This window comes from Cupressus sempervirens, chromosome 1 (assembly GCF_028749045.1).
Source record: "Cupressus sempervirens isolate cs-2001-9-10 chromosome 1, ASM2874904v1, whole genome shotgun sequence".
NCBI lineage: Eukaryota > Viridiplantae > Streptophyta > Pinopsida > Cupressales > Cupressaceae > Cupressus > Cupressus sempervirens.
In genome coordinates, this window is record NC_143118.1 from 444,359,648 (window position 1) to 444,379,664 (window position 20,017).

The following is a 20,017-nucleotide window of genomic DNA, read 5'->3' on the forward strand; positions in this document are numbered from 1 at the left end:
GAAGAATAGATGTCGGGTGCTTGAAAATAGATGTCTTCTACCTCTCTCTCTCGACTTCTTAAATAAAAGGGTAATGTGTCTCATTGGCTTCCAAGAAGCTGTAACATAAAGAAATATTTTGGCTTTTGAATGCCAAATAAAAATGCCAAGTGTTACAATCGTTTTCAAATAAGAAAAATGAAATAAAAAAAGATGGAGAAAGATTTGAAGGTTATAAATCGAAAAATATTTATGGTTTATATCTATCTACATGCACGTAGGTATAATTATGGGGTAACATCATACTATTATAAAGGAATAATAATATTATGGTGTCATTTTATTCTTATATCTATGTGTATGTACATAGATATTAATTATAATTATGTGATGGAAAGGTTAATAAAAAACCTTTGAGGTACGTATTATATTTTAATTAAATCATTTTATGATTTACAATGTTTTCTTAATAGTTCATGCGGGTCCTTCAATTGTATCCTGAAGTTCAAGTCGCTAGGTCCTTACCAAGGCAATTTAAGGTCATACTTGTCATCCTGATGATTGGACTAAGCTAGTATCCCATTCCGTTGATCTCGTTTAGCAATACTTCCTCCTTTCATCTTCTCCTGCAATCACCCGTGCAACATTTCCATGATAATAACAAGTTCCATAATAATTTTCATATTGACATTTAAAAGAATTTAATCATTTAACCATAATTCCAAAATCAAGCAACTGCTAAACATTACATGACAAATAATGTATAACAACCAGCTTCATTAAACAATTAATACAACGGGTATAAATAACTACCTACTTCACATGATTATGAAAGAAAAATCCATTCAATCTAACGGCTATGAGCAAATTTAAAATTAGGTCAAAAATTGGGATGTAACAGGTTTTATGGCTCATTTATTTTGGTAAGTGAAGCTTGTGAAGGTCCACATAAATTGATACACAAAGCAAAGGAATAATTGCTTTGGGATAACACTGGGGATATTGGATGTGTATTCTTTGTTAGCATAAAGGCTCAAGGTGCATAGATATTGAACACAAACAATTTAGTGACAAAACTAACACATAGTTGGAGATATATAAGAACTTCGTACATATCTTGTACATCATGTAAGTAGTGCAAAGAAATATGAGCACTCCAATGTGATTGTATACAATGACTTGTTGAATAGAATGTTGGCACAGTCAAGGTTACTAGCATAGAGGTTAGAGGAGGAAATATCTCTTGTTTACTTGACTTTAAAGATAATTTAGCATTTCAAAAGATAAGGGGAAATCTTGAGATCTAATGCGTGTTCTACACCTTTGTAGAGAGTATGAGGAAACCTAAACACAAGGGTAAAATCAGAGAAATTGCTGGTTTAAGAACTTGTACCCAATTATAAACAGTTCCACCTTTCCCCATTTTACCAACAAATTCTAGAATTTTCAAGGGGCAGATTAAATCAAAGATGCTACAATCAAAGAGTCTTTGACTCAATTTTACTAATAGTAAAGTCTGAAAAATTTGGAACACCTATAGACATGTTACAGGGCAAAATTCTGGATAACATCTTGCACTTTCTGAGTGCTTAGTTTGATTTGACTAAGAGAGAAACCAGTCCATGCCACACACACCCATAAAGGTTACATAAAAACCAGCATCGATTCTCCACTAGGCTATAGATATAGAAAACATGAAGAGAGAGAAACCAAATGCAAAAGAAAGAATGAATTAGAGAAGTAAAAACTCAAACAAAAAATGAGACATGGAAAAATCTTTTTAATGACAGTAGACACTGATAATACTTGAAAAGCTGGAACTTTATGCCTAAATAGTTGGCACAGTTCTCACTTTTATAGATATCATAGATATCTTTACATAGATAGGTCAGTGGTGCATTGTTGGAGTAACTTGAAAGCTATTAGTTGGGCTGAAACACGTCAACATAGGCTTTACCACTAAGTTACCTTATTCGCTCATCTATAGGCAAATTCGGAAGTTGATTCGCTGTAAATTCGAATTCGATTCGAAGTTGTGTCAAATTCGCTGTTTGACTAGTAAAGTCGCTGCACATTCAGCAAAAGGGATCCTGGTCGAATTTAGGAGTATTTTAAACGAATTTTCTTTTATGCAATCGAACCCAGGGAGACTTTTGGTGACGTTGACTGACTGTAAGAAGAATTTGGGTGGAATTGATTAATTTTATTGTCTTTTTTGTTTGCACACCAAGCTTTTAGCATTTCAGCTACTGTCCTTGTGTGAAATGTGATGCAAGTTGGAATACACATATATATGGTAAAGTTGGAATGCACAGTGAGTGTGACACAAGCTAAAGTTTTTAACGCTGCTACAGGTCATATATATGGTAATGAATTCTGGGCCATCTGTCTCCTTGTCGAAGTCCTCACAGTGAGTGTGACACAGGCTAGCAACTACATAGCATCACAAAAACCAAAAATCACATACAGAAAATATGTGTTTTGAGGCATGATTCGTTTTTCAGATGTTTCTTTATGATAAGTTTCAGTTGCCTTTGTTGTTGTCCAATGTGAATTCTTAATTCCATATTTAGCATCAATGTGTGAGATCAGCTGTCATTCGACCAACGAGTTCCAGATTTTCAATTTGCATTTATATTGTCTTGAAAGGATAATATCTTGGTTGAGTTTTTAAATGTTTTCTTGAATATGTTCATGATTTTTGCAAGTAGCTGTTTTGAATATGTTTTGTCTATAATATTGATTATTAGTTGATAAATCAAACAGAGAAGCAATCTCAAAGTTATTCATGGTACTATCAGCTCCTACAGGTTGAGCCTTGAGATGAGTGTTTTGAACTAGATCATTAATATATATAGCTGGTGTATTTTGCTAAATTATTTCAAAATTAGCATAGTGTTGTATGAATGCATTTGCTACAATATATATATCATACGGACGAACCCAAAACGAATCCGAACCCAGCCCATAAAAAAAATGATCAAATTTCGAACCTGAATGTCGAACCCGCATCCGAACTAGAATCCAAACCAACAACTTAGCTTTACCACAAATAGTCTCTAAAAGTTTCCACTACTGAACATGGTCTACATGTCTCACAAGGTTCTATCAGTGGCCCTGTTGAACAATGCATTTTTTTAATTAACATATTTGGCATCTTGCAACTTCAATGTTATAGGTTTTGCATCCAATGATTTGGATATTCTCTACAACCAGGATAAAGCACTATTTTTGCGTACAATGCATACATGGTATGAGTAAATAGCTAAATGCAAATTTTCATGTCGAGTTTTTGTCTTGTAGAGAGCAATATTTGCTCTTTGCTATAATTTGATATAGCACTTTCACTCATACGGGGCTTGTCCATTTAATTTGAGGGTCAAATTCTTGGGCTTTAGCAATTCAATTCCCTTTGGAACTCAATTGCTAACATTTTGGATTAAGGTAAAAAAAGGTTTTGAGGGGACCCGAAACCCCTTGCATCATATCGAAATATTTTCAAAATAAACCATTATAACCAGCAAAAGCCAGCAAAAGGCAAAAGGATAGGCTTTCTAAGGGGACTTGAAACCCTGTATACCATCTCGACACAATAAAGCATTAAAGACCAGAACCCCATAAGGGCTATAGAAAACCAAAAGAACTGCTGGAAGAAACAAAATACCAACAGCAAAGACCAGTAACCAACACGGAAGACCAGAAGGACCCTAAAAAACACAAGAAGACAATAGAGGAAGAAAGACACTAAACCAGTTCCTTAATTGCATTAGCCATACTCTTTCCCACACCAACAACCTCCTCAATAGTGTCTTTCACAGATGAAGCAGTGGCAGTAGGAGTAGCCTTCCTTGTATTTTCCCTAGTGCATTTGCTCGGACAACCACTCAGAATATCAACTGTTGGAGAGCCTTTAATCATGATTTCATTAGAAGAACCTTTGCCCACTTTAGCTGCAACCTCTAGGAGATTGGAAGTAACATTTTGCATGCTCTGCTCACTGGATTTATGTAACAGGCAGAGCTTACCTTTATATTCTAAGAGCTTATCAAGAATATTGCCAACTTTAGCTTCCAAATCCTTTCTTTTAGCAACTTCATCGTTCAGCATTCTTTGCATATCAACAACATTTTCCTTCAGTGCCTTCAACTCATTGTAGATCCAGGTGTCCAATGCGAGAGAGTTGTCAGCTTTCATTTTAGCTTTGTTGAGACACTCAAGCCTACCCTCCAGTTCATCATCAACATGAAGTCCTAAATCCTCAACCATGGTATTCATCTCCTCTTTGTTTTCATGGTCACAGTGTTTCTCAACCCCATCATTCTCTTCAACGTCAGGGGCTTTAGTGCCAACAGAGGGAAAAGAATAAAGGGCATTAGTAACTGTATCATTAGCCTCATTTTCAGAGATAGTATTATTAATTTGATCCTCAGCCTCCATTGACACATCCTTATTTTCTTTTTCCACAACACTTTCCTTATCCTCGCACAACCCCTGAACAATCTGACTAACACCGCCTTCAATGGGAGAAACACCCTTCTTCTCATTATGGGCGTTATCCTTATCCATAGAAACAGGAGTTTCCTCAAAATCCACATTATTTTTAGCCAAATCAGTACAAAAAATATCAACATTACCTTCATTCTTGCTCTCCTCAGTAACGCCTTCTCATTTTCGTTGTCTTGATTAGTACCAGCATTGGAAAACTCAGCAGTAGTATCCTCGTTAGCGGCAGTTAAACTCCTCGAACTTGTGCTTTTCTTCTGACTATTCATAGCAGAAATCTCCTACATGCTCGCAGAATAGTCACCATTCTTAGAATCAATGCCCCTACTGTCAGTAGGATTATCCAACACATGATCACCATGAGAGTTCCCCCTCTCCTCAACCTTCTCATCCAAACTTTCCCCAGAATCAGTCTCCATACCCGAGACCACCTTTTTGCTCTTCCCAGACCCTTTCTTTCCCTTCTTCCCAGAACCAACCTCCAAAGTGCTATCATCAAGCTTTGGTCTACCTTTCTCCAAAACAAAGGCCTCTGGAGTTCTAGCCTTACAATGCTTATAACAGGATGAGACCTTCATGTAAAATGGGCCTACTAGTTTTCTCTTGGTGAGCATTGAAGCTCTGCAACATGGATTTCGCCAAATAGAAAAGAAAATAAATCCTCATTTTAAAGTGAAAGTGATTGAGAAACACAAAATGATAATTATAAACCCTAGAGAAGTGGCCATCCAAAATAAAATAGGCACTAATACAGTGCAATACCTCTTGGCCAAATTTCCTTAATCTGATCCAATTTGTAGAAGTCTTCCACTTTCTCCAGCTTTTTCTATTCCTTCTCTGTCTTGGGAAACTTCTTCAAAGCTGTTTCTGAGATCTTTTGCTTAAAGAAATTCATCCTGTTCCTTGGCAGCCCAGTGATTTCAGCTATATGAAATCCACATCAATTGTCACTGTAACCCCATAGTAACTTTATCCCCATTCTAACCCTTGAAATTTTTTTCGGTGATGTGGGGTTTAAAGTCATTAATTCTCTCCAAATAACAAGTTACATTACCTTTGCTCAACTGCTCTCAGACAGGCTGCTCCTTCCATAGCTTACAATTGTCTGGTACTCGCTTCTTCAGCTTATCCCCCATGTTTAAAATTTCCCGCAGAGCTTCAAAGAGAAAGTTGAGGAATGAAACAAGAAAGCCAGAGGAAACAAGAAATAACAAAGCCCACAACTTATGTGGAAAGAAAGAAACCCTAAAAAGTACCCATAATCTATGTGAGATAAATGATGTGATAATGAAACAGTACAAATTCCAACTTAGCAACTTTATCGTATTATTACTGATGCACAAAAATGAGTGCGAAAAATCATAACAAAATCCTCCTTACTGTAGCATTAGTCATGTCATAATTAATAAGCACCTTTAGGTCCAGATGAGGACATGTACCATCTGTCCACATAGCAATTTTGTCAGAGCAAACAGCCATGTTGGCAAGCCAGTCTGCCACTTGGTTGGTTTCCCTAAAGTTATGGGAAATAAAAATATTATTAAAGCTTTTCAAGATATTTTTAATCTCATGAATAATGGGCTCAATAGTCCATGAAGCTTTATCCTTATTATTCAAAATGTTAACAATATTGAGTGAGTCCCCTCCAAGCCATAAATTCATACATCCAACTTTAGCATCCAGCCGAACAGTATAGTAGGCACCATAAGCTTTAGCAAAGTGACTAGAAATGATACCTAAGGGCACTACTGTAGCACCAATCAGCCTCCCATTACAGTCCCTTAGAGCTCCACCACAACCAACTTTACCTAGGTTGTCTTTAGCTGTGCCATCAAAGTTGGCTTTAATCCAACCAGTAGGAGAAGTCCAGACAGCATTTTCCCTTCTGGAAAAGAGTTTGTGGGATTGTTTGGAGATGAAGGGACTATTAATACTAAAATTGCTAGTAGATCCATAGAAAGAAAATAATTTTTCTTTAATGACAGTAAGGATTTTCCTGCCAACCAACCAAGGAGGGCTTTCAATATTCCTAAAAGCTCCATTGTTTCTCTCTTCCCAGAGTCCCTAACATAGATGTGGAAGGGAAAAATTCCACACCACTTTAGCTTCCTGACTTTTTAACAGGGGACTTCCAACAAGAAAAATAGTTGATAATATTCTCAGCCTGGACCCAAGATAAAGACCAATAATCAAGAGCCACTTTCCACACATCCTGACAGTAATGGCAATGGAGGAACAAGTGATCGTCAGATTCATTGACAAGTTTCTAGGGGTCATAAGGGCCTTATGCTGGTATTTTATGAATTCCAAGGCTACCCAGGTTTTGGGACAGCAAACTTTGTCCCAGAAAACAAGAGGAAGTCTCTTCTTTTCTTCATTACCAACCATAAAAAGGTGCATTGGATCTTCTTCAGTTTGTTAGCCATCAACGATGTAATCTTAAACAAAGAGAGAGTAAACAGGAGCACCCTGAGGAGTGAATGCAAGCAACTGTAATTTTCCAGCACTACCGAGAACTTTATCTTTCCACCCAATAAGTTTCTTTTGTGACCGCTCTAGGATAGAGTTCCACAGCTCAGCCTTGACATCTTTAATTGTCAGTTGCAGACCCAAGTAGGTAGAGGGGAGGTTGGCAAACTGGCAGTCCAAAATATTCAGAATTTTATATTGGAGGTCCATGGCTGTGTTAAAGAAGAATTTTTTTCTCCTCATAATTGATACATTGCCACAAAACAACATAATGGGTAAGGAGATTTTTTAATTATCTAGCCTCGATCGCGGAAGGGATGCTAAAGAAGAAGGTGTCCACAAATTACTGCAAGGGTTGGGGGGGGAGATGGTAGAAGCAGATTTTATGCCAAAATTTTAACCCGAACTAACCAGGTTCATCATATTGCACCCTAAGACCTCTGCTACCATGATGAAAAGTTAAGGGGAGAGAGGATCTCCCTGTCTAAGTCCTTTACCAATGGAGAATTTGATCTCGAGTTTTCCATTGACCATAACCGAGAACATTTTTTCCACACACTCCCGTATTATGTTGACAACACCCTCACTAAAGCCCAACATAATCAACATCTTATAAAGGAAAGCCTTATTAACTTTATCATAAGCCTTAGAGATATCAATTTTGAATGTCATGCCCACTCCTTTACACCAGTCGATAGAGTGGATGATTTCATGTGTTGTAATGGCCTGCATCAAGGATTTGTCTTCTCGGGAAGAATGCCTTCTAGTTTGGGCCGATAATATTATTCAGAAGAGGTTTCATTCTGTTAACCAAAATCTTCATAAGGATTTTGTAGAAGGTATTACATAAACTTATGGGCTTAAAGTCATTCAGAGACTTTGGGTCATTGTGTTTAGGGACTAGTACACCTGTAAGTATCATTCATCTATCTCAAGAGCTTACTCGTTCTAACAAAGTTCCTAGTAGTCCTAGTAACATCATAACTAATAATGTCCCATGATTCCTAGAAGAAGGCTTGGGAGAAGCCATGTAGACCTGGGGACTTGTAAGCATTCACAGAAAAAGCTGCCACCTTAACCTCATCATCAGTAACTTTGGATAGGAGGAGGTCGTTATCCTAAATAGTATTAGGCTACGAGAGGTAGGTAAGGAGTTGGTCCTGGAGAACCAAGTTGCAAATATTATCCTTAGTAAACAACTGAGAGAAGTAGTTTGAAGCTAGTAGGCCAAGTTTACCTAGGTCAGAGACCTCCTCATCATTTACATCTATAAGGAATTACTTGTGTTCATTTTTTTTAATGAATGTTGGCGGTTTTGTGAAAGAAGGACGAGTTATGATCCCTTTCCTTGAGCCATTGAATGCGGAATCTTTGTTTCTAGGAAACCTCTTCATTAGCCATATTGCTCTTGCCATTTATTCCTTTGATCTTCCTCCTCTAAGTGCGATGCATAGGTGAAGTCACTCAACGCCATTTGTTACTGAAGCTTTTCAAGTTTCCCATGTAAGTCTTTTTTAATCTTGAAGATATCTTCAAAATAGTTTTTACTCCACCCTTTCACCTCTTCTCTAATAATTTTAAGTTTCTTCGCAATATGGCACATAGTATAACCCTTAACCAGGGTAGACTACCAATCCTTCACCATATCCCAGAAACTCAAGTGGGAGGACCGCTTGATTTCATACTTTAAGGGGGAAAGCCTTGAACCCTATCTATTCAATCATTTGAGGAACAAAGGATTATGGTCGAAGGTAGTTCTTGGCAGCGTAGAGAGGGAGGAGGTGCCAAGGTCCTAAAAGGAGGAAATTAAAAAGTTGTCCAGTCTAACAGGGATGAGGTGGGTACATGTTCTGTTGTTGGACCATGTGAAAGAGTTGCCAATCAACTCCAGATCAAGGAGCCTAATATTATTCACTAAGTTAGATCTGTCATGCTATCATCGTAATCCATCAAGCCCCATAATTTCTCTGATGGGTATAAAGGGGTGTTGAAGTCACTGACAAATATGAATTTAATATTCGGGTTGTCTGCAATATTGTTGGCCATATCCCTCCATAGCCCCAGACGACCTAGAAGGGTATTAGGGGCATACACATTGAAGAGGTGCCATTGTTTTCAGTTGGTCTTGAAGGAGGCTGGAAGATAGTTTTGGGAAAAGGAAACAACCTCTCCGTCCACCCGGGTTAGGTTCACAATTCACCCAGAAGCCGCCATAGCTTCTGAATACAAGAAATGAGCCCCTAGTCATAATCTCCCCACCATTTCCTCAAAAAAAGGATAAGACATTTTAACTTTCAGAAGTAGTAAGAAATCAATTTCGTAATCCATAATATACTGTATCATAACATATTGTTTATGAGGGCTATTGAGGCCCCTAATATTTCAAGAGGAAAAACATTTCTTACCTTTTTGGTTGAGGTCCCCTGTGAGCTGTTGACCTTTGACAATTTCCCTTGCAATAACTTTTTGTCTTCTAGACCTCTTTTAGGGTCTTCCTATTACGAGGTAATTGGTAAATACTTGCTTATTAATAACAGAGACCGAAAGGTCAATTTATACAAAAGGAAGAGACGATGTTTCCTTAGGAAACGATCGTAAAGAATAGAAACATTCTATTCCAGAGAAAGCAAAAAACGAAAGCAAACTAAAGCTAAAGATATTTACAAGATAACCATTAACTAATAATAGACGTCTTATCTATTATTGTAATACCCTCCCTTAATGGTTAATTTATCTAACACACCAAGCTGTCCTCTGAATTTGACAAACTTATCGGGACCAAGAGGCTTGGTGAGAATGTCTGCAGTCTGATTTGTGGTAGGAACATACTGCAGATCTATAGTCCCGTCTTCAACCAGCTGTCGTATGTAATGACAATGAACATCCACATGCTTGGTTCGTTCATGGAAGACTGGATTCCGTGCTAACTTGATAACGCCTTCGTTATCAACAAACAGAGTAGTCGGTCCTGCTGGTGACATCTGCATATCCCCAAGCATCCGACGAAGCCAGACAGCTTCACATCCTGCCTTAACAGTCCCTCTGTATTCAGCTTCTGTAGAAGAGAGAGAAACTGCCTGCTGCTTCTTGCTGGTCCATGTGACTGCACCGGATCCCAAACTAAACACATATCCAGATGTTGACTTTTTATCATCAACAGAGCCTGCCCAATCTGAATCTGTGAACCCACTAAGTTTAGGATTAGAACTCCGAGAATACAGAAGTCCATAATTAGAAGTGCCCTTCACATAACGAAGCACACGCTTTGCTGCCATCCAATGATCAGCCTTAGGAGCTGTCATAAAGCGTGAAATATAGCTGACTGCGAAGCTGATATCAGACCTAGTAGCAGATAGGTAGATGAGGCTGCCTACTAGTTGCCTATACATAGTATCATCAACGGAAGGAGAATCAGACTTGGCTGATAACTTGAGACTTTTCTCCATAGGTGTAGATGCAGGTTTGCAATCCTGCATTCGGAATTTGTCTAACAAGGCCCTGACATATTTGGACTGAGAGATGAATATACCAGAAGACTGTTGCCAAACTTCAACACCTAAGCAATAATGCATGAGCCCAAGGTCAGTCATATCAAAAGACTGGCATAAGTGTTGTTTGATTCCCTGAATCAAAGATGCCGAACTGCCAGTGATGATCAGATCATCCACATAGATAACCAGAAGGATGATGTCATTGTCAGTAGTCTTGATGTACAGATTTGAGTTTGAAGAACTCCTCTTGAAGCCTTGATCACTGAGGTACGTATCAATCTTGATGTACCATGCCCGAGGGGCCTGCTTCAAACCATAGAGAGCTTTTACCAATCTGAGAACCTGATGGTCTTTACCAGCAACCTTGAAACCAGGAGGCTGCGTCACGTAGACCTCTTCATGGAGATCACCATTCAGGAAAGCACTCTTTACGTCCATCTGATGGACCTTCCAGCCAAACTGTGCTGCCATGGCTAAGACTAATCTGATGGTGCTCATCTTTGCAGTAGGAGCAAAGGTCTCCTCATAATCAATGCCCTGACGCTGAGAAAAGCCCTTTGCCACTAAACGAGCTTTGTACTTATCCAAAGTACCATCTGATTTGTATTTGATTTTGTAGACCCATTTGCAGCTAATGGGTTTCTTCCCTGGGGGAAGATCAGAAAGGACCCAAGTGTTGTTCTTCAGCAGGCTCTGGTGTTCAGATTGCATGGCTTGTTCCCACTCTGGAATTCCTTTAGCCTCGGAATATGTTTGAGGTTCAAACACACTGTGAATGTTGGCCATAAGAGCAAAGTTAACAGAATCTATAGTTTTGCTCTTTTTTCGAGTAGTTCTCCCATTAATGAGCTCATCATCATGAAGATCAGCAAGTGTCTTAGCCCACCACTTAGGCCGGAGAGGAGAATGACCAACAGTAGTACTAGGAGATGCTTGATCAACAGGATCCTGATCAGAAGAATCTGGATCAAACTCAGGTGAAGCATCTTCAAAACGAGGTGATCCTGCAGGAGAAGCCGGAGGTGGCTGTACAGGTATCACTGGTAGGACTGGAGCTGTAGGAGCTACTGGAGCCCTCCCATCAGGTGGACCTAATGGAAGCCGAACTCCCAAATCATGAACTTGCATAGGCTGGTCTGCTGGATCAGGAATAGGAGAAATAGGCATGAATGGTCCTCGCTGCTCATCAAAGACTACATCGCGGCTGTATATGAGACGAGATGTCTTAACATCAATAAGGCGGTAGGCTTTGTGAAGACTGCTATATCCAGCAAGCATCAGTTTCTGACTCTTGGCATCTAACTTGGTGCGTGAAGCATCAGGGATCCAAACAAAAGCAAGAGAGCCAAAAACCTTCAGGTGACTGATTCTGGGCTTGCGACCTGACCAGGCCTCTTCCGGAGTTTTACCTTTGACCGCCACTGTGGGTGACCGGTTCAACAGATAAACTGCAGTGTTAACTGCTTCTGCCCAAAAACGCTTCGGAACATGTCTGTGTTCAAGCATGGAACGAGCCATCTCGGTGATTGTCCTGTTCCGACGTTCAACTACACTGTTCTGTTGTGGCGTGTGGGGTGTGGTGAACTGGCGTTGGATGCCATGTGTATCCAAAAAGCTGGAGAAAACATTAGAACAAAATTCCCCCCCATTGTCTGATCTAAGAGTAATAATAGATTTCCCAGACTCTTTTTCAACTAAGAGTTTAAACTTCTGAAATACAATAAATGCATCGGATTTCTTTTTAAGGAAATACACCCACATTTTTCTACTGAAATCATCTACAAACAACAGAAAATACTTGTACCCAAGAATAGGAGTGGCCATAGGGCCGCAGATATCAGCATGAACAAGCTGAAGTATTTGAGAAGCTCGCCAAGAATCGCCACTGGGGAAAGGTGTGCGATGTTGCTTCCCAGCCTGACATGCGTCACAAACTCCAAGGTGTTGGGTTTGAATCTCTGGCAAACCAAGAACAAGCTCATCCCGAGCAAGTTGTGAGAGATAATGCACATTTAAGTGCCCATATCGTTGATGCCAAAGTGAGCTGATGGAAGATCGCCGAGCAGCCATAGCTAAGTCCTGAGAATCACCAGAATCAGTAAGTCTGAAAAGACCATGATCCTCAAGATCAACTGCAATAGTAGACTTAGTCGCCCGATCAGTGATGGTGCACTGATGTGAACTGAAGGTGACTGCCAAGTGTGGAGAATGTCGCAGCAACTGACTGACCGAGAGTAGATTTAGTTCCATCCCTGGAACGTAGTACACATCAAGGAATATGAGCTTCCTCCCAACAGACTGAATTTGAATGTTGCCTTTACCAACAACCGTGTACTCTTCTCCACCACCAAAGATAACATAATCTGAATAAGGCTGGTAGTCAGTAAACCAGTCTCTGCGGTGAGTGAAATGTCGAGAGGCACCTGAATCAATGTACCAGGCAGATGACTGTACATGATCTGCGGGTCTTTTAGCCATGAAGGCGTAAAAGGCAGATTCCACCTGCTCAGTGTGCTCTGCATTGTTCGCTTTGGGTTGCGAACCTGATTGCTTAGACTGGGCAGCTAAGCGTTTCCGACATGCAACCTTCATGTGACCATACTTGTGGCAATAGTTGCATTGAATGTTCTTCTTTTTGGTACCATCGGATGCTGGAGCAGAAGACTTCTGCTGAGATGGTTGCTGAAACTTGCCCTTATCCTTCTGAAAGGATTTCGCAGCAAAGGCTTGCTCAATGGAGGTGGAACTGGAGCTGCTACCGAACTGTTGTTTCCACCGATCTTGCTGAAGTAGTAGGGTGCAGAGATCAGTGAACTTTAGATCAACACCAGTAGATGTGATGTTGAGAGTTTCGATAAAATGCTCATAGGAATTTGGTAAACTCCGAAGAGTGATTACCACAATATCCTCTTCCTCCATCTTGCGACCGATGGCAAGTAACTGATCACGGATTTCCTGAATCCGATTCAGGTGTGCCTGGAGCGAGGTGCGCTCATCCATGACAATAGAAAACAGAGTGTTTTTCAGAAAGAAGGCTCTGCTCTTGTCGGAAGTCTCATGAAGACCTTTTAGATGTGTCCAGATTTCGGCCGCTGTCTTGACGGATGGAATCTGAGAAAGCTGGTCATCAGCTACGGAGAGTTTGAGAAGCATTACTGCCTCTCGATTGTTCAGATCCCATGTATCTTGATCAGGACCCGGAGAAGTCGGACGCTGCTTAACACCCAGAACAAGTTGATCGGTGTTTCGATATTCAAAGATTGCGATGATGCGCTGCTTCCAGGTTCCATAATTGCGACCATTGAATTTGGAATTATGCTCGAGCAGAATATTTGTCAGAGATGCCATGGCACGTTTTTCAATAAAAAACTGTGAAAATCTATGGAGGCACGTTCTTCAAGGCAAAAATATGGAAGACCCAGAAGAATCAGAGAATGACCCAAAAGAGAGCTCGAAAAACCCAGAAGGAATTTGTTGTCGTTTTCTGAATCCGCTGGCTTGAAAATTGAGGCACAAAAATCGAGGCACCCAGAAAAACGGACGACAACCCAGTTGAGCTCTCGAAAAACCCACCAAGAATCTGCAAACAAAAAATTTTTTCGACCCAAAAAATTAGGGTTTCGAAAAAAAACGGCCCTAGCTGAAAAAAGCTTGAAAAAACTTCAGATTTCTTCATGAAAAAAGGTCGAATCTGCTTCCCAGAGCACGATGACAGACTGAGACGGCTAAGAGCATGAAGATTTGATACAGAAACATGGAGATTTTCACCCCAAAAATGCGAGTCTCCAAAAAAATGCCACGATTTCCACTCGATTTGCAGACCCGTAATTCGGGAATTTCTCCAAGCAGAAAAACCCTAGGTGGGTTTTGGAGAAATTAGCTGAAATAATTTTGGAAAAATTTAAACAAATAATTTCAAGAAGAAATTATAAATTTTTCCGAAAAAATTTAAGTATTTAGCTCTGATTACAAGGTAATTGGTAAATACTTGCTTATTAATAACAAAGACCGAAAGGTCAATTTATACAAAAGGAAGAGACGATGTTTCCTTAGGAAACGATCGTAAAGAATAGAAACATTCTATTCCAGAGAAAGCAAAAAACGAAAGCAAACTAAAGCTAAAGATATTTACAAGATAACCATTAACTAATAATAGACGTCTTATCTATTATTGTAATACTTCCCACCTTTGTTTCCATGCCAACATCCACTTTCTTGTTTCTTGTTCTCTTCTTCATTGTTTGCCATTCTCCCTCTACATCCCTCGAGTCCAATGGAACCTTGCCAGGAGAGGGGACCAAATTCAAACTTCCACAGAGGGAAGTTTGGTAGTGGATCCAACAACTATGCTAACTTCAAGAGTGGACATCCCAGGGATATCCAAAGAAGCACCAAGAGTCACCACACTGTCGATGGACAATCGGTAGCCAAGGGGGATGAAGAGTGGCAACCCAGAATGCCATTTTGCCCAAGGGGATAAGAGGGTAAAGGAATCTCATCCTCCTCTAGATCATTGGAGACCAGAGCAGTCACATGTGGAGAAGTACTTGGGCCAAACAGGTCTCTTAACAACGGAGGTAGTCAGGAAAGGTACTATCTTCTTGAGCTTAGGTTCCAACTCCTTGTCCTTAGGGGCACAAGCCACCAAAGTGTGACCTTTGGTGATGCAGCCTTGGCAGTAAAGAGTAGCATTCTTCTAGACAATGACCTACATCCATCTCCCTAGTTTAGATTTATCATTTGAGGGCCACAAAGTTGGGAAGTTTCTTGTTGATAATTACATTGACACTGATTTTGGCAAAGAATAGCTGAGATTTGGTTAGAGTAATAGTGTTTGTAGAGATATAGTGACCAAAAGAGTCACCAATTCAATCTGAAAATTTGTTCATCCTAGAACTCAAGGGGGAAACCAGGAGAGCAGGAGTTGTGGAGCATCTAGAGTAGCTACATCCATCTCCCTAGTTTAGATTTATCATTTGAGGGCCAAACAGTTGGGAAGTTTCTTGTTGATAATTACATTGACACGGATTTTTGTAAAGAATAGCTGAGATTTGGTTAGAGTAATAGTGTCTGTAGAGATATAGTGACCAAAGGACTCACCAATTCAATCTGAAAAGTTGTTCATCCTAGAACTCAATGGGGAAACCAGGAGAGTAGGAGTTGTAGAGCATCTAAAACTATATATATAAAGGCCATTGTTAAGGCCAAGTTGGCCATTCAATATTATTAGTAGGGATCGAATTGAGTAGATATGAACCCATTTGACTTATTGTTAATTCTAAGTAGTCGTATACAGAAATTCATACATGCTTACTAATTGAATGCAGTGTTAGTCTTCCATTTCCTTTAGGATTGATGAGGAGGTTATGTATCGTCTCAACACATGCAAAGATATTTCAGTTCTTATTAAGGGTTTAGAAATATAATAATGAATAAGTTGTAGATTTTTTTGATCGATAATAGTTATATTTTTATTTATCCAAAATATTTTTAATATATTTCTTTGCCAGAAGATGGCCATAGACTGCATCACCTACCCAACAAAAATGCAAGCCACTAACTTGGCTGATATGTCTAAACAACACAGACACCCCCAAACACAAGCCACTAAACTGGCTGAAATACATTGACAACCACAAAAACAAGCCATTGAACTGGCTGATTTGCCACAACATTCACAGAGAACCCCGACACAAGACACATACAGGAAAAAACAAACACAAAAACACAGGCCCATGCACCACAAAACAACTATCCAACTTCCCTTCCCTCCAATCATATGAACTAGCCCGCTGCATGCACTTGTGTAAAGTTCTGTATCCCATTACCCACTTCAGCCTGACCTCTCTCACCAGCTCCACCAATAGCCACACCGCACACAACCTGCACCATAGAACCACCATCTACTACTCAAACACCACCACTGGGCTCTCACTCCACTCTCGACTCTGGGTCTGACTTACCTCCGTGGCATGGGACGACCTTCTGCATCACGAGGAGCAGTGGAGCTCACCGGCCTAACCTTCTGCCTCCTATGGCCCGCTTCCACTGCCGTGTGCTCCATTCTCCACAAGAAGCCTAACAGAGACAACCAACCTTTTCAGGCCTTCACCAAATGTTTCTCCATAGGGCACGTAGAGGTGACCACCACCAGTGGCTGGAGGTCACCAACACCTCCATCAATCAAATGCCATGGCCCAGGGTGCAGAAGGATCCTGAACCCAACCACCGCCGTGTTCACAATGCTTTCTAAGCCTCCAACCCATTTCAGTGCCAAGCATGCATGGGCCACCCTTAACACTTACTCCCGTGATGCACCCATTAAGAGTGCCAAGCCCATAAATAGAGAAGAAATGTCCAAATTGTTCCTTGGACGCAACTAGGAATTGAGAAACTCTTCACTAAATCTCCACCAAAGCTTTCCAGAATTGCAAGATGATCAATCTTGAAGATGTTCCAAATTAGATGCACTGAAATGGGACCAATGAAACAAGGAATTTGGCCATTGGAATGCAAAGAAAAGTTTGTTTTCATAGCTTGCCACTCCACTTCTCACTCAGCACAAAAAAAATTCATAGAAGGGTGAAAAAATCGGGGGTCACAACCGTTTTAAAAGTGAAGCCATGCCGTGAAAGACTCCTAGCTTGTGCGAGCTGTCACAATCTGCCGTTTCATGACGTGCTCCAATATCTTCGAGCCAGCCTTGAGATCCTTCCCAGCAAATGAAGCCTGTCATCACATCACATCAGCATTCATGAAATATACCTCCCTGCCTCCACGATAAATAGCATTCATCATTGAATGTTGCGATTGAGGTAGTTGCTCAAGTCGCATGAGCTGCCCATGATGAGGTGTCCTCCAATTCCAAAAGACGGAGGTCCTCAAAAAGTTCAAACAAGTGAGCCATTCACACCTATGTTGGAGAGTTTATCTACCACTTTATTGGCCTCTCTTAAAACATGCAATACTTTAAAATCTTCAAAGCCCGATAGAAGGGATCTAATCCTCCGAATGTGTTCGTTCAAATACCAAGTGTCCATCTGTTCTTTGATGATTCCATTCACCGTTAGCTGGGAATCTCTGTCAAGATGCAGCTTCCATACTCCAATTTTTTTGGCCATCAAAATTGCCCGTACTGCTGCTAGGCATTCCGCTTTGTTGTTTGTTCCATCTGGTGATCTCTCAGCTCCAAGTGCTAAAATGGAGCTGTTTGCATCACATGCCACAAATCCTGCCCCTGATCTTCCCCAGTTGCCCTTAGAGGTCCTGCCAAAATTGAACTTGACCCAACCATCCTCTGGTGGACTCCAATTGCAGGGATTAAGGGTTGTAAGAAGCTGAACCCTCGAAGACCCATTGATGGGTGATAAGTTGTAGATTTTAAGATCATAGAGGGGGGGTCATTTTCATCTCTTTGCATTCAAGAAGAATGCAGCTAGGTGAAAAAACAAAATCTCAACTAAAAGTTAATTTAATTTATTATTAGCTGTCCATAAAATTACTAAGTTACAATATAATATAAATGTTGTCCTTGTTGCTTTGTGGTGTGATGTTAATGGTGCAAAAAATCCTGATATCTGAATCCACAATATATTTGGAGTGTATTTAAAGCCATTAACAAGAATTAGCACAAAAGGTTGACTCAAAAGTGCTTGAATAAAACCATTGTTCTGTGGAACACAAGACAGGTGAAGTGACACAAATCCATGTTCAGATTGGATTGCTGACGATGTTAAAGTTTTAAACCTATGTATTCTGTGGATGAGATCGTTGATTTTGGGAGGGAGGCAATGGAACAGGCAGCAAATGTTGTGGCATACAAGGAGGTAAAAAGTATGTTGTTAGAAGGGTCTTCATTGGATAAATGTGATATGCCTAATGGCGATGCTATTCTTCATTGAGAATCATTATAATTCAGTTTGAGGGCATCCTCATGCCCTATTAAATGTTTTAGTGGAAGAGCTTTATTCACAAAATATTATTTGGACTTGTAATAATAAGCAATGTTACTTTGGTTTGAATTTTTGATCAATAATTAAAGGAAAAATGTCTTATGAGTTCCTTAAATTCATTTGATTGCATATTGTTAAAGATTATTTTACATATTTGTGTTTCATAATGTTTGGAATGTTTAGGCCTGTTGAGTTTTAGCAAGTCCTGGTTTCTGGATTGTGTAATACACATGCTATATATAATATATAAGATAAAATATTAAATACATATACATATATGTATATATTCATATACATACATGTAATTTGATTTTGGTTGAGCACACAAGGAGTAGCTGCAACATAGATGCCTTTGTCGATCCTACTTATCTTGTTCTTAGTTCTTTTTCATGTTATATATGAATCTTCTTGTTTTATAAAGATCAAATTCTGTCTGTCACAGGTATAGCCTTCTAGTTCATCACAGTCCCGAAGAACTAAAAGCTTTTGGTATGACAGATGAGATGTTGGTTGACCAAAGCTGGTATGTTTTACAAATTATCTGTAATTATAGGCCTTCCAGTAAATTTTATAGAAATCCCTGACTAAAGATACTTTCTTTGTTTTAGGCTAGTAGTTGACTAGCACTGTACACAGTAGCTTTTTGATTAAGGATAAGATTTTTCTTATAGCTGACTTATTTTGAATGTTGAAATGGATAATCATCAGGCAAAAAACTGCACGTCCTGGTGAACTAAATTATGATTGGATGACATCTGGACCCTCTTTTTTTACTCATTTTGATGAAAATCATTCTGTTGGGGATTCTCGCCAAGTACCTTCTGATATTTCTCAGTCTCATACAGATCACAGCAGCAGCAATCCAGAGTGCCAGCAGTTTGGCCCAAACAAACTCCACATGTTCAGTAATTTTGAAAAATTAACTTAGTCATAATGACATAAAAATACCTGATCGAGACCATGAAAACATACCAGTAGCAAATCTGTACAGGTGAAAGTAGTAAAGCTCCAATTTCAGGCTTTTTCTTTTGTTATCTAATGAATCAAAGGCATGCTGAATCAAAATGCCATGCAGAACCTTGTAAGTTTTTTCCTTCTGCAGCTTATCGAAATCAGGGATCATAAAGAAAGCCAAAAATCAATGGTCTTTAATTATTTTCCATTGATGCTGGTGGAAGGCATTTAATAATTTCCTGAGGTGAACAACCCGAGGGTTGAGTCAATTGAAACCATTTCAAATCCTGCAATATTTTTTCAAGGCAGGCACTAGACAACTTGAAGATGTTCTTGTGGTAAGTTTGAAATTGTTACCAATTCATTCAAAATAGTCGAGTTGGCATTAGTTCAGTTTTCTGATGTTAATTTTATTCAACTCATGAACTGCTTGCATCACTTTAAATAGTCTCTACAAAAATTTGCCCAATATTTGCAAAGCTAAATTGGAACAGTTGAGTAAATGGGAAGTTTCTTTTAAGCTTTTTCTTATTTGACAATAGTCTTCAGTTATAAAGTAGGAGGGTTGCTGTTGAGGTCTAATTGAAGCTATTTCCAAATTTACATTATTTTTCTTAAGGCAGGTTCTGATGTTTTAAAGATGTAATTATGCAAGAAATCAAAGTTTCA

The 20,017-nt window shown here is 39.5% G+C and overlaps 1 protein-coding gene across 1 annotated transcript in view; it reads left to right on the plus strand.

Annotated features, from left to right (window-relative positions):
- LOC149578211 (phosphoglycerate mutase-like protein AT74H) overlaps positions 1–19,741 on the plus strand; it is a 54,323-nt gene extending 34,582 nt beyond the window's left edge. Inside the window, exons 4-5 of the mRNA XM_089827808.1 lie at positions 18,837–18,917; positions 19,103–19,741. Coding sequence (XP_089683934.1) covers positions 18,837–18,917; positions 19,103–19,322 — 301 coding nt within the window. The 3' untranslated portion in view covers positions 19,323–19,741. The remainder of the gene's footprint in view (positions 1–18,836; positions 18,918–19,102) is intronic.
- Positions 19,742–20,017: the final 276 nt, after the last annotated feature.